Genomic DNA, 14443 nt, shown 5'->3' on the forward strand with positions numbered 1-14443 from the left:
AGGTTTAAGGAAGTTTAGTTATGTTTACATCAAACTTTGACTTGAATGTTGGCTGTATGAAAAATATGTGGGAAGGTGTGCCCCTTTCTGTCAAATAACCTCATTGCTGGACATGTTTTGTGCAAGTCAAAATTTGGTCACACACATGTTAAGGTACTATGTCCTTATTAGTCCCATATTGAGACAGCTTACTAAGAGTCTGTTTCTTGTGTAACTTGAATGAATTAACAATGACTACGTATTTTATGTGGCTAACAATTAAGTTATTAATTAATGATTGACCAGTAATATGACTTACAGTATAATGTTTTTATAAGAAAATAGTTAATTAAGGCCTAATACATGACTAATAACAGAATAAACACCTTATTAGCTACTTATATACACACTACTAAGTAGTGGCTAATATGTGTACCTTAAAATAGTGTTACTGTGTTTTCTTGTCAAGTTGCTGGTATTATAATGTCTCCTTAAAAAAAAGAGAATTTGAATGGTAAAGTTACGTGATTCTCACAACTCATCCTGTGGTATAAACACATTCATTAATGTAATTTTACTTAAGGTGTCAATACACACTCTGAGGGCATATGACATGGTTATGACACCCATCATTTCATTCAATGTATTAATGTGACACAGAGGTTAGTAAACTACATAACACCCTGTTATAACATCTGTATGTAGACTGTATGTAGACTGCATGTACTAACATGTGACATAAGTTGTCATGCAGGCTATATGATAGCAGTTGTTATTCATAAAACAACAAATATTTTCAGTTTCATGCAAGCATTGAAACTAGGGGGCACTATTTTCATTTTTGGAAAAATAACGTTCACAAAGTAAATGGGCTATTTGTCAGGACCAGATAATAGAATATGCATATAATTGACAGCTTAGGATAGAAAACACTCTAAAGTTTCCAAAACTGTAAAAATATTGTCTGTGAGTATAACAGAACTGATATTGCAGGCGAAAGCCTGAGAAAAATCCAATCAGGAAGTGACTCTTATTTAGAAACCTCTGCGTTCCTATGCGTCCCTATTGAGCAGTGAAAGGGATATCAACCAGATTCCTTTTTCTATGGCTTCCCTAATGTGTCTAGTGTCACAAGGCATAGTTTCAGGCTTTTATTTTGAAAAATTAGCGTGAGCGACAACATTGCGTCAGTGGTCAGCTGGTGGCTCTCAGAGTGATTTGTGCGTAATAGACAAATGCGGCCATTGTTTCTCTCGCTCCTACTAAGAAGCCAACTGACCCGGTTGATATATTATTGGATAGATATTTGAAAAACACCTTGAGGATTGATTATAAAAAACGTTTGCCATGTTTCTGTCGATATTATGGATCTAATTTGGAATATTTTTCGGCATTGTCGTGACCGCAGTTTCCGGTAGATTTCTCAACCAAACGTGAAGAACAAACTGAGGTATTTCGGCTATAAAAATAATCTTTATGGAACAAAATGAACATTTGCTGTTTAACTGGGAGTCTCGTCAGTGAAAACATCCGAAGATCATCAAAGGTAAATGGTTAATTTGATTGCTTTTCTGATTTTCGTGACCAAGCTTCCTGCTGCTAGCTGGACATAATGCTATGCTAGGCTATCGATAAACTTACACAAATGCTTGTCTTGCTTTGGCTGTAAAGCATAATTTCAAAATCTGAGATGACAGGGTGATTAACAAAAGGCTAAGCTGTGTTTCACTATATTTCACTTGTGATTTCACGAATATGAATATTTTCTAGTAATATTTTTTGTCTGTTGCGTTATGCTAATTAGTGTCAGTTGATGACAATTCTCTCGGATCCAGGATGGGTAGTTCCAAGAGGTTGTTTAACAGTTGAGATTGGAGCATATTACAACAGGATGAACAGTCATTTTTAACCTGTTGCGACGAGCAATCCCGTATCCGGGAGCGTAATTATAGCCTCAAGCTCATTAGCATAACGCAACGTTAACTATTCATGAAAATCGCAAATGAAATGAAATAAATATATTGGCTCACAAGCTTAGCCTTTTGTTAACAACACTGTCATCTCAGATTTTCAAAAAATGCTTTTCAACCAAAGCTACACAAGCATTTGTGTAAGAGTATTGATAGCTAGCATAGCATTAAGCCTAGCATTCAGCAGGCAACATTTTCACAAAAACAAGAAAAGCATTCAAATAAAATAATTTACCTTTGAAGAACTTCGGATGTTTTCAATGAGGAGACTCTGTTAGATAGCAAATGTTCAGTTTTTCCAAAAATATTATTTGTGTAGGAGAAATCGCTCCGTTTTGTTCATCACGTTTGGCTAAGAAGAATTAAAATCAAAATCAAAATGAACTCCATAATATCGACAGAAACATGGCAAACGTTGTTTAGAATCAATCCTCAAGGTGTTTTTCACATATCTATTCGATGATAAATCACTCGTGGCAGTTTGGTTTCTCCTCTGTTCAAAATGGAAAAATGCACGCACCTGGAGATTACGCAATAGTTTCGACGGAGGACACCGAGCGGACACCTGGTAAATGTAGTCTCTTATGGTCAATTTTCCAATGATATGCCTACAAATACGTCACAATGCTGCAAACACCTTGGGGAAACGACAGAAAGTGTAGGCTCATTCCTTGCGCATTCACAGCCATATAAGGAGACATTGGAACACAGCGCATTCAAAATCTGGCTCACTTCCTGTATGAAACTTCATCTTGGTTTCGCCTGTAGCATTAGTTCTGTGGCACTCACAGACAATATATTTGCAGTTTTGGAAACGTCAGAGTGTTTTCTTTCCAAAGCTGTCAATTATATGCATAGTCGAGCATCTCTTCGTGACAAAATATCTTGTTTAAAACGGGAACGTTTTTCATCCAAAAATGAAATACTGCTTCAATAGGTAGGTTCAATAGGTTAATAGTCATTATAACCGGTTTTATAACATGTCATGACATGACTGATAACTATTGAAACCTATCCGATGTTATGTGTTATATAGCTGTTTAACATCAATTATCTAAAACGCGTAAACTGATATTTTATGTTGTGCCCGCCATCGGTTGAGACACAACATGCGTTGGAATACAGGGTTGGTGTCATTTTGGAGCTGATAAATTTACTAAAATGGGAATAAAATTGACATTTCAACTTTTAAATGGTACCACAATGATGGTTGGAGGTCCACACATCGGAGAATTTTGACTTGAATGGGAATATTTTGTATTATGTCAGCCTTCCGTAGGAAACCTGTTGCAATCATATAGTAAATATAGATAATAGAATAGACATTCCCATTTAAGTTGACATTCAACGTGGGTGGACCTGTGGCCATCTTTGTGGTAGTAATTGGAAGTTACAATTTCAATTCAATTAAAATGTAAGTGGTGAACCAACCAAATTGCAGAGATCTGAAGGGATAGGTCCATTCTATGAATCTCTATGATTGAAATGACAACCACCCTGTATTCAAGACCATGCTGTGTCTCACACGATAGCAGGCACTACACAAACACCCCAGATCATGCAAATTAGGGTCTGAGCTACAACATATGTGAAAATGAAAAATAAATCGGAGTTTACACGTTTTAAGATAATTGACATTAAAGGTTCTAAAATTACAATTTTTATTAAAAAAACATATATATTAACACATGTAAAGTGTTGGTTTCATGAGCTGAAATTAAAGAGCCCAGACATTTTCCATATGCACAAAAAGCTTATTTCTTTCAAAAAAATATATTTTCCTGTTAGCGAGCATTTCTCCATTAATCCATCCACCTGACACGTGTGGCATATCAAGAAGTTGATTAAACAGCATGACCATTACACAGGTACACCTTGTGCTGGGGACAATAAAAGGCCACTCTAAAATGTGCATTTTTGCCACACAACACAATGACAGAGATGTTTCAAGTTGAGGAAGCATGCAATTGGCATGCTGACTGCAGGAATGTCCACCAAAGCTGTTGCCAGAGAATTTATAAATAAAGTAATAATAATAATAAAGCCCTTTTGTGGGGAAAAACTCATTCTGATTGGCTGGGCCTGACTCCCCTGTGGGTGGGCCTTCCTCCAAAGCTCACCCATGGCTGCCCCCCTGCCCTGTCATGTGAAATCCATAGATTATGGTCTAAAGAATGTATTTCAATTGACTGATTTCCTTATATTAAATTATATAAATGTATTTAATTTATAAAACGTATATACATTTCCTTATATGAACTAACTCATTAAAATCATTGAATGTTGCATGTTGTGTTTGTATTTTAGTTCTGTATAGTTTTACAAACTTTTTTTGTAAACTTTTAAATTATATCAAACTCAAACGTTAATCTTTGCGGATGATGAAGGCGTGGTGTCACGAACATCGTAGTGAGGAGACCAAAGCGCAGCGTGATGTGAATCCATTATTTTAATGTAAGACGAAAATAACACGAAGTACACCAAACAAACAAAACAGAATATCAACACGACCGTGACCGCTATAAACACTGAGTGCAAACATGCAACATCACATAGACAATAACCCACGAAATACCCCAAAAAGATGGCTGCCTAAATATGGTTCCCAATCAGAGACAACGATAACCAGCTGCCTCTAATTGAGAACCAATCTAGGCAACCATAGACATACATAAACACCTAGATTGTAAACAACCCCATAAACCTACAAAACTCCTAGACAGTACAAAAACACATACATCACCCATGTCACACCCTGACCTAACCAAAAAATATAAAGAAAACAAAGAATACTCAGGTCAGGGCCTGACACGTGGGTGTCTCATGGTATCATGGGGTATGCAAAATGGGAGAACTTTGAGCACCTCTATCTCCGGAATGTTTGGGGAATTAGGTTTAAAAAAAGTCACTTTCTGACCACTTCTACCGTTGGGAAATATGTATAGAAAGTGTTGTTCAAATTAAAAGATCTGCGGTCATAAAGTGATTTGATTTTGATTGTGAATGCAGTCATTGCCAAGCGACGTCAGAGTGTCTGAGATCATTGAGAGCTGTTTAATCTTGAAGTTGTCATTGGTTCCAATCCCCTTGACTACACTACTGCTGCACATTAGCACTCATGGTTAATTAGATGTTTCTTTAGAGAATGTCCTGTGAAAAAATGTACTCACTTGCTGTGTTTCTAATTCTTAAAGAGGACTTTTGTCTGTATTGCTGCAGAATCCTTATTTTGCCTTCTTACTGTAGTTTATCAGAAACACAATTTGTGTAGGCATTGTACTATTTGAACTATACTGGAGTCACAAGATCTGATTTGTAAAAAATTTTACAATGTTAAATGCCCATATAATACTTCCAACCTTGGGTCATTCATTGTGTTTCAAACATTCTGTACACTCTTCACATTTCCATGTTTTACTCTGTTAAACACCCATGTAATCCTCTCTTGGAATGTTGATTGAATGGGGTGAACACAGAGAGCACAGTGAAACTGACAGTTTTTTGCTGTCAGCTGTTGACACCCATCATTGTACTGCAAAGCAAAAGCCTTGACACGGGGTTACAAGCGGCTCTGACAGCTACCATATATTCCCTCTCATTAATTGTGATATTACAGTAAGATGCAGTGAGAATGTGTACACATCCAACACTGCTGAACTTGCTCTTGAATAAATGAATACCCAATAAATAATTGATCATAATTTCATGCCTTGTTTTTTGAAGGAAGAGCAGTTTGCACTGAGTATACAAAACATTAAGAATACCTGGTCTTTCCAGGTGAATCTAGGTGAATCCATCTATGATCCCTTATTGATGTCACTTGTTAAATCCTCTTCAATCATTGTAGATGAAGGGGATATTTTTAAGCCTTGAGACATGGATTGTTTATGTGTGCCATTCAGAAGGTGAATGTGCAAGACAAAAGGTTTTTAGTGCCTTTGAACGGGGTATAGTAGTAGGTGCCAGGCGCACCAGTTTGTGTCAAGAACTGCAACGCTGCTGGGGTTTTCATGCTCAACAGTTTCCTGCGTGTATCAAGAAAGGTCCACCACCCAAAGGACATCCAGCCAACATGACACAACTGTGGGAAGCATTGGAGTCAACATGGGCCAGCTTCCCTGTGGAATGCCTTCGACTCCTTGTAGAGTCCATTCCCCAATTAATACGTAGTAGTAAAACGTCAAATTTCGAAGTTGCTCCAAACGTAAAATGTGAAAATGTTTTTGACACCCTGGGCTACTTCTCCCTCCTGCTCAGCGTCATCCTTTATTAATTCCGAATGCCTTAGTTAAGAGTTAAGGTTTGGGATAGGGTATCACTACCACTGGGATCGAACACGCGACCCCCGGGAGGACTATGCTGAGCAGGAAGAGTAACCCCACGACCCTCGGAAGGACGATGCTGAGCAGGGGGAGCAACCCAGGGTGTCAAAAACACTTCGGAATGTGACATTTGGATCAACTTGAAAATTGTCAATTTGGAGAAATGTGGATAAACATCCGAATCTGAAGTGAAATTGGTAAAACTGAGATCTTCTTGGCTCACTTACATGCATTCAAAAGCAGACCTATCAAATAGCTTTTAATGAATAATCATATCAATGGATATAATCATTGAATTAATGGCTGCAGCAACGGTCACTGTTGCTGCATAACAAATTAGGCCTAATTAGACAAAACAATCAATGATGTTGTTCAAACAACCAAGTCGTTCGTACGAGATATTATTCCAAGAGTCAAAGCAATGTTTTCTCAGATCTACAGTATAGCTGATCGCTTTGAGTATGCCCAAACTCAACATTTGAATCCTACAGACGAAGAACCGTATATGTGACATTTAAAAAAAAAAAGAGATATACATGAAAAATCATTATTGGACACCATTTTTCTATAGTGAACCGGTTTCACAAGCTTTCCATGCGCTAATTAACAATAATTTTAAATTTAAAGATAGGCTCTCGTGGAATAACCGTTTATGTGCAGCACTCAGAATGGACGGACAAGCGCACAACCTTTCTGTTGCTGATGAAAATCGCAGAAATGTGGGAAAGAAACGTAAAACAAAACTAAAAGAATGGAAAGACAGGCAAAGGAAGATCTTACGGGATGCGGGAAAACCCTATACAAATCGTAAGGGTCAAAAAAAAACTGGGAAAAGCTGTCCAAAAGAGGTATGTGGAAGAACCGTATATCAAACAATCAAGCTAGCTAGCTAGCTATAGAGTACAGTAACTAACATGTATGTTCTGGGTTGTCTAATTTGTAACTATAGAGAAAACATATTAGCTAAAGTTCGTTGGCTACTAACTCATACATTATCGTTACAAATGTTATTGCTAGATTATAGAAGAAACATAGCTAGCTACTTTTTCTCCGTCCACCGGATGATTCGACATGGCTACAGTAGCTAGCTAGTTACACTGTATCCTGCAGGGAAGAGCGTGTTCCGCGACGTGCAGAAAGGATTGTGGAAAGTTGACTGATGAACGCAAGCTGCATCTGTTCAACAGGTTCTATACTGTCCCATACGAGAAACAACAAGCGTTGATTCTCTCCGGCTTGGAACAGGTTAGAAATAAGACAAAACGCCTATTATTATAATAGCTATATTGAACACTTGCATAGTTTAACTTTGACAGTAATGATACGTACATTAACGTTAACTCTAAAAGTGCTGCGTTGCACAATGGTGCAATACAAACTCATTCTGTGTATAGATTGGGAGTGTGTGAAAGATGGAGGTCCTGATCAAGCAATATCCTGAATGTGCTACAGTATATTAAATTCTGAATTCATCATTGTCAATTTTTATTGCAGCATGAGGTGAAACGGAGACGTAAACCTGAGGATACAAAGGAGAACAAACGACGGAAACAAACCTTCAAATACCATGTACAGCAAGCAGGCCAGAGATTGAATGTGTGCAAGGTTACTTTCATGTCTGTGTTCCAGCTAACCAACAGCCGTCTTCAGGCAAGTGAAAATATGAATTAATGTCTATATGAATATCAATTACAAACATATTGTATTCGCTGTACTAGTTTTTAATAACCTGCTAATTGAAATGTAATTGTTTTGGTCAGGTTATTCAGGAAAAGTTAGCTGAGGCAGGTGAGGTTGCAGGGTCTCCAGATCAGGCTACTGAGGCTAGGTCTCCTTTAGAAGATGGAAGAGGGAAGCATAGCAATAGGTAATGCACTATGGATTCCAGCCTGGATTATTTCACTATAGCAGTGCTCTAAACAATCTTCTAAACATTAACATAGAGTATCGAATGGATGAATAGCGAATTCTGAAACAAAAATATAAAAATGTTTATTACTTTTAAACAAAATGATGGTAACTAAGCTGTCCAACTACCACCTGAGCATTGAGAACTGAGTGCCGATTACCTTCCCCCTCCCACCGGACAGCACTGGCCTAATTCTCGCCGCCCTACAGGACCCCCGGCCACAAACGGCAATGGCGTGACCGGGATTTGTACCCCGGTTATAGCGACACAGTTGCACTCTAAGGCAGGTCCCTAGACCATTGAGAGAATACAAGTTTAACAACACCTTGTTGTCTCCTTACAGGCCACATCGGATACATGCTACAGTGAAAGAGGGCATCAAGGAGCACATTCTATCTTTCCCAAGAACCCAGAACCACTACTCACGGATGAAGGGGGATGTACACAGAGAATACCTCAGCCCTGATCTGAATTTGTTGCGAATGTACCGACTCTACAAAGAGAATAATACCACATCATCTGCAAAATTCTGGGTTTATAGGGACATTTTCAAACAGCAGAGTCTCAATTTCGGCCAACCCAGGAGTGACACCTGTGGCAAATGTGACGCATTCTTCACTAAGATGTCAGCAGCAACATCTGAAGAGGAGAAGAGGAAGATTGCAGTTGAAAGTGAGTTACACCATCGAAAAGCCGAAAAGGCCTACACACAGCTTCAAAGTGACACTGAGTGGGCTAAAGCCAATGCTGACTGCCATGTTATTTCTGTGGATCTACAGGGGGTGATGTACACCCCTAATCTGACCCACTCCAATGTCTACTACCAGCGGCAGCTGTCAAATTTTAACTTTTGCATCCAGGAACTTGGAAAAGAAGATCCTGCATACATGTGTGTTTGGCATGAGGGGATTGCACACCGAGGGTCCATTGAGGTGGCAAGCTGCATAATGAAGTGGGTGAAGACAAAATTCACGCCACTCACCAAACCAGAGGTGCGCAAGTTGATCATATTCAGTGACAGATGCTGTGGGCAGAATAACAACTGGCGGATGCTCAATCTGATGTCGATGCTCGTCTCTATGGGTTACTTTACCCAAGTTGAGCAGAAGTTCATGGTCTCTGGTCATTCTTTTCTTCCTTGTGATCGATCTTTTGCCACCATCGAGAAGAGGCGCAAGGTGTCAGTCCTTCATACACCTGATGATGTTTCAAAGATGATACTTGAAGCACAACCAGCAAAACCATTCAAGGTGATGAGGATGCAATGTGAAGACTTCAGGCACCTCCCAGATTCTGTCCTCAAGCGACCAGCTGGACTACAGATCACCTCAGTGAGGTGGTTAAAAGTCACAGGTATTGCACAGAGAATAGTTTACTAACATCCCATCAACATGCAACATGTTGTTCTAACAATAAAATATCCTAATGCTTGACTGTGAAAGTTGTTATTGATGTCAAGAACTTAAAATGTTTCTGTTCTAATTTCAGTTGAGGATCCTTGGAATCTGTACGCCAAACAGAGCCACAGTCTATTTGAGGGATGGAAGTCGTGGCTGATCTCCAAACCAAAACACGGAGCTACACCTCAACCTCCCTATTTTGCAAGCCACTACCCTAGAGCATATGAGAGTCCTCTACCCATCAAAAAAAACAAGTACCAAGATCTGATGACCATGCTCAACTACTTGCCAGCTGCTGCACGCTCTTTTTATGAATCACTGCAGAGTGAATAATTTGTTGTTAAACTAAGCTACATAATTAAACGTTTTTTTCTGTGAGTTTATGATCCCCTGAACCTGTATACTGTAGTATGTTGAATCTGTATACATTTCAGAAGACATGTCACCCCTATTGTAGGAAATTAAATGTATCGTAGGTGTTTTCTATGTGAATCAATGTGTGTGTGATTTGAACCAGCACAATATATTGAATTCATTTAATTTTAAGATGTTGTTCCTAGTGTAGAAAATGTTATGTACAATGTGTTCTGTTGATAATTATTTTGTGTGATCATTTGAACCTTTTTTAATCTGAATGAATTAAAAACAAATAAGTCATCACATACAGTATGTGAGTATTCATTTGATCTTGATTCCCTTTTTTTATTCATTACAATATACACTGTCTCTCTGTCACCACATTTAGCATTAACTCTAAGCAGTTAATACTTATTTACTGCTGTCACCTCAGCGCAGAAGGACATTTCTTGCCTTTAGCTTGGGTTTAACGCAATTCACAACGTAATGGCTGATCATAGTGTTAAACGCAAAGAGAATGGTTTTCTGAACGTTTTGTAATATTGACCTTAGGGACCTGCATAATGGACATGCATATTGGCACATCACATTTATCCCTATTTGATATTTACAAGTTGTGCTTGTTTTGATTTAATTAATTTAATTGTATTCTATTTTGGTAGTTCTATGGTATGTTCACATTGAGGGCTTCATTTTAAATGAGACTAAGATTTCATGACTCAACTTTTAAGAAAAGTCATCATTGCTAAAGTTGATAGACCACCTTTAAATGAACCTCCATACAAATGAATTAACTGCATATTGCATTAAAGTTATTTACATGAAGGGCATATGTACTTGAAAGTACTTAAAACATCATATCAGGTGTTAAAAAAGGACATCTTACAAGAGTCATGCAAAATGTCACATATACTGTTCTTCCACAAACTGAAATCATCACTGGAGATATACTGTTCTTCCACATTCTAAAAATTAAAACGACAATAAAAAAAGTATTATTTGAAATAACAAAAAAATATAAATTGTTGTTGGAAGATATGGGTATGGTGAAGTATTTCTCAACCATAAAACACCTAATGTGGTACACACAATTAATAATATAAAAATAACTGATTATCTTAAAATGGAAAAATTGTCACATATATGGTTCTTCGTCTGTAGGGTTCATTTAATTTCATGTTTAAAGTGGTCACGTAGTGATGTAGCTGATTTGAAAATGAATTGTGACGTTATTTAGATTAACAATAAATGTGAAGTCTCTCAGTCAAAAAATGGAATGACTTGAGTGGCTATACATTAGTATTTCAATAACAAGAAGAGGAAATGTTGTATTCTGATTAAACTAATCGTGGTTCTGACTGAAGGCCTGTATAGTCAGTAGCTCACCAGGACCAACGTTGGAGATCTCTGCTCTGTTCATATTCAACTCAATAAACACTTACTGCCAGTTTCATTAACTGCAACATGGAACAAACTTTTACAGCAAGGGTAGTAGTAACTAGTTTAAGAGAAACGGGAGGATGGTACTGTTGTCTCTGCCCATCTAGTCGAACTTCTTTAACGTCATGAAATAAACTTGAAGATTGATTACAACAAAGACGACTTAGTAACTGCATGCCAACAGAGTGGCAGTTGACTAATGAATCTTGTGGGAATTGCTGATGGTCTACAATCTACAGATCATAATGGGAATCCATAGTCGGTTATGTATCCTGTCAGATAAATAAATGCATAACCAATTTTTCAGAACAAATATGATATGATGAGAGATTGCAAAATGAACGAAGAGTCACTGCACTAAAACAATCCTATAAGGCTGTATTTCTGGACAGAGCAAAGGTTGTTGGCCTTTTGTCAATAGATATAACTTTTGTTATACTGCTGAAATGTTTTATTTAGCTTTTCCTTAGGTAACACTTTAATCACATACATGAACCTTTAGCCTTAGATTTGCATTGCAAGTTTGTACAGAAGTACAGTTCCCCAATAGTTTTGATATCTGTCTGCAAATACTGTCAGATACACCACTGTAGCTGTATTCCCATCCTTCCCTTTCTTGCTCTCCTCTGTCCCTGTTTTAGTATGCAGTAGAAGTGGAAATGGAATTATGAGCGTTATGATATTCCTCCACTGAAGTTCATTGAAGGTTAGGCACGGAGGTTATGATCCAATAATCTGTCCTGAATTTAAATCACGTTGTTTGTTTGTTAGGCTACTCTCTTTTTCAAATACATGGTTCGACTGGGCTTTTCCACAGGGCCTGGCAACCGGAGAATACCAAGGACATACAAATCGGACTTGGCTTAGGTTCCCAGTGTAAATAGGAATTTTGCACAGGTGCTGACATTTAAGGCAATGTACCATGGTAATTGTGACAGAATTAGTTTGTAAAATGCTAAGCATATGTTTTATTTCCATAGAATGCATGAATCACTTCTAATTAAGCCTCGTGTATGTAATTTGGTGTTAAGTGTGAATAAAATGAATTTATGAGCAAACATTTACCACCAATCAATGGACACATGTGCAAGATAGTTAAAATATAGGTTATAACTCACTGAAAATGACAATCTTGCCACTGGTATATCCATTTCTAAATTATACATACTCATTGATTCTTGAAGAATGTTACTTATGAATACCGCATGAGCTTAGTTCAACTGCTGTACCCCATCAGATCCCAAAACATAATCTTGTTTTACTCAATTGTTAGTCCAGGCCTTGTCTGGTCTAACAGTGGAGTGCTGCATCAGATGACCTGGCCTCCACAATCACCTGAACTCAACCCAATTGAGATGGTTTGGGATGAGTTGGACCGCAGAGTGAAGAAAAAGTAGCCAACAAGTGCTCAGCATTTGTGTGAACTCCAAGACTGTTGGAAAAACATTCCAGGTGAAGCTGGTTAAGAGAATGCCAAGAGTGTGCAAAGCTGTCAAGGCAAAAGGTGGCTACTTTGAAGAATCTCAAATATAAAATATATTTTGATTTGTTTAACACTTTTTTGGTTAGTACATGATTCCATATGTGTTATATCATAGTTTTGATGTGTTCACTATTATTCTACAATATAGATAATAGAACAAATAAAGAAAAACGCTTGAATGAGTAGGTGTGTCCAAACTTTTGACTGGTACTGTACATGATAATTAAGTATATCCTATGTAACTATATCGTTCTTACATTACACTTGATTCTGTATAGCCTTTGAACCAGGTCGGTCATAACATAGAAATAAACTAATTTAAAATGACTGGTAGTTAATGATAGGATGTGCCTGGTTACAATTGTTTTCACCAGGTCCTAGTCTATTTATCAACCCTGTTAGTACATGTGCATTCAATGGTAGTGGCACCTTGTACATTAGTTACATGTAACAAGGTCATATTTTGGTTTGATTTATTAACATGGTAATTCACAGGTGACTTTCAAACGTGTAATTACAAAACACTAGTTACACAGTGGAACAAGAAAATGTGTAATAACATCAGTAGTTACACAGGTGGAATAACCTTCAGTAAGTGAATGTGCAATTACACAGTCCTTGTTCCAAAGTCTATTGTGGATGTATAGCCTCACTGAGAGCTATCCTCTCTATGTGGTCAGTTCTTTTATCAAGGTCCTGGTGCCTTGATTCAAATACTCAAGGGCAGAGTATTGGTCTGAAACAAAAGCATGCGCATCATGTGATGCCCCAGCAACAGTGTTGAAGAACATTATATTGTATAATAGTGCACAAGGTCTAACTTTATCAAAAAAGTCACACAATATTATCTCACACAATATTATCAGTCAGACATATCAGTCAATGAATATCACTCAATTGTGCTTTACAATAGAATGGACACCATAGAACACTGTAAAAATATTTTGGAATGCTTAACACTCATCCTCTTCTCTCTCTGTTTCTCTCTTTATCTCACAGATGTACTGTGGACAGCAAGGTATCGCGGGTGGCTTGGCTCAATCGCACCACCATTCTTTATGCGGGCACTGACAAGTGGTCTCTGGACCCTCGCGTTGTCCGAATGGACAACACACCCGTGACAGAGTACAGCATAAAGATCCAGAACGTGAATGTACACGACGAGGGGCCCTACGTGTGCTCCATCCTCATGAGCAACAAACCCAAATCGTCCAAAGTGCATCTCATTGTTCAAGGTACTGCACTTTTTCTTCAGTCAGATTCAGCCCATTTTCCATAGTTCTCTTGGGGTTTGCGATTTAGAGTTTAGTCAAGTTGTCATCTAGACTTACAGGGCTGATTGATATCACTGTCTTTGCATGGTAGTGTGACTTTAGTGGTGAATTTACAGATGCAATATTTCAAACTCGTGGCTGTGATCGTTTTGACTTAACCGGTGGGGAGGTATGATAGGTAAAAATAAGAAAAACCTTTGCCAGGGTGATGTAATTAACTGGAACGCGCCAAACGTGACTCCCTTAGATTAATTGGGATTTAATCTAGGTTTCATTTCAGATCGTTGATAGGTATTGATTTGCGGGCAC

The 14443-nt window shown here is 37.9% G+C and overlaps 2 protein-coding genes across 3 annotated transcripts in view; both read left to right on the plus strand.

Moving 5' to 3' along the window:
* The window catches only part of LOC139422047 (opioid-binding protein/cell adhesion molecule-like), a 391772-nt gene that overhangs the window by 265143 nt on the left and 112186 nt on the right, over window positions 1-14443 (plus strand). For both annotated transcript variants that reach the window (XM_071173184.1, XM_071173183.1), the window contains one exon: window positions 13860-14095. In XM_071173184.1, the coding sequence (XP_071029285.1) occupies window positions 13860-14095 (236 nt within the window). The remainder of the gene's footprint in view (window positions 1-13859; window positions 14096-14443) is intronic.
* LOC139422045 (uncharacterized) lies at window positions 7644-10240 on the plus strand. Its single transcript, XM_071173182.1, has 3 exons — window positions 7644-7921; window positions 8524-9533; window positions 9669-10240. The coding sequence occupies exons 2-3, from the start codon at window positions 8609-8611 to the stop codon at window positions 9911-9913; spliced, it is 1170 nt and encodes a 389-aa protein (XP_071029283.1). The 5' UTR covers window positions 7644-7921; window positions 8524-8608; the 3' UTR covers window positions 9914-10240.

This window comes from Oncorhynchus clarkii, chromosome 12 (assembly GCF_045791955.1).
Source record: "Oncorhynchus clarkii lewisi isolate Uvic-CL-2024 chromosome 12, UVic_Ocla_1.0, whole genome shotgun sequence".
Taxonomy (NCBI): domain Eukaryota; kingdom Metazoa; phylum Chordata; class Actinopteri; order Salmoniformes; family Salmonidae; genus Oncorhynchus; species Oncorhynchus clarkii.

Coding starts and splice junctions, on each gene's coding strand:
- LOC139422045 (XM_071173182.1), top strand. CDS start 8,609: ATGAAGGGGGATGTACACAGAGAATACCTCAGCCCTGATCTGAATTTG. Junction 9,534..9,668: donor GAGGTGGTTAAAAGTCACAG/GTATTGCACAGA, acceptor TTCTAATTTCAG/TTGAGGATCCTTGGAATCTG.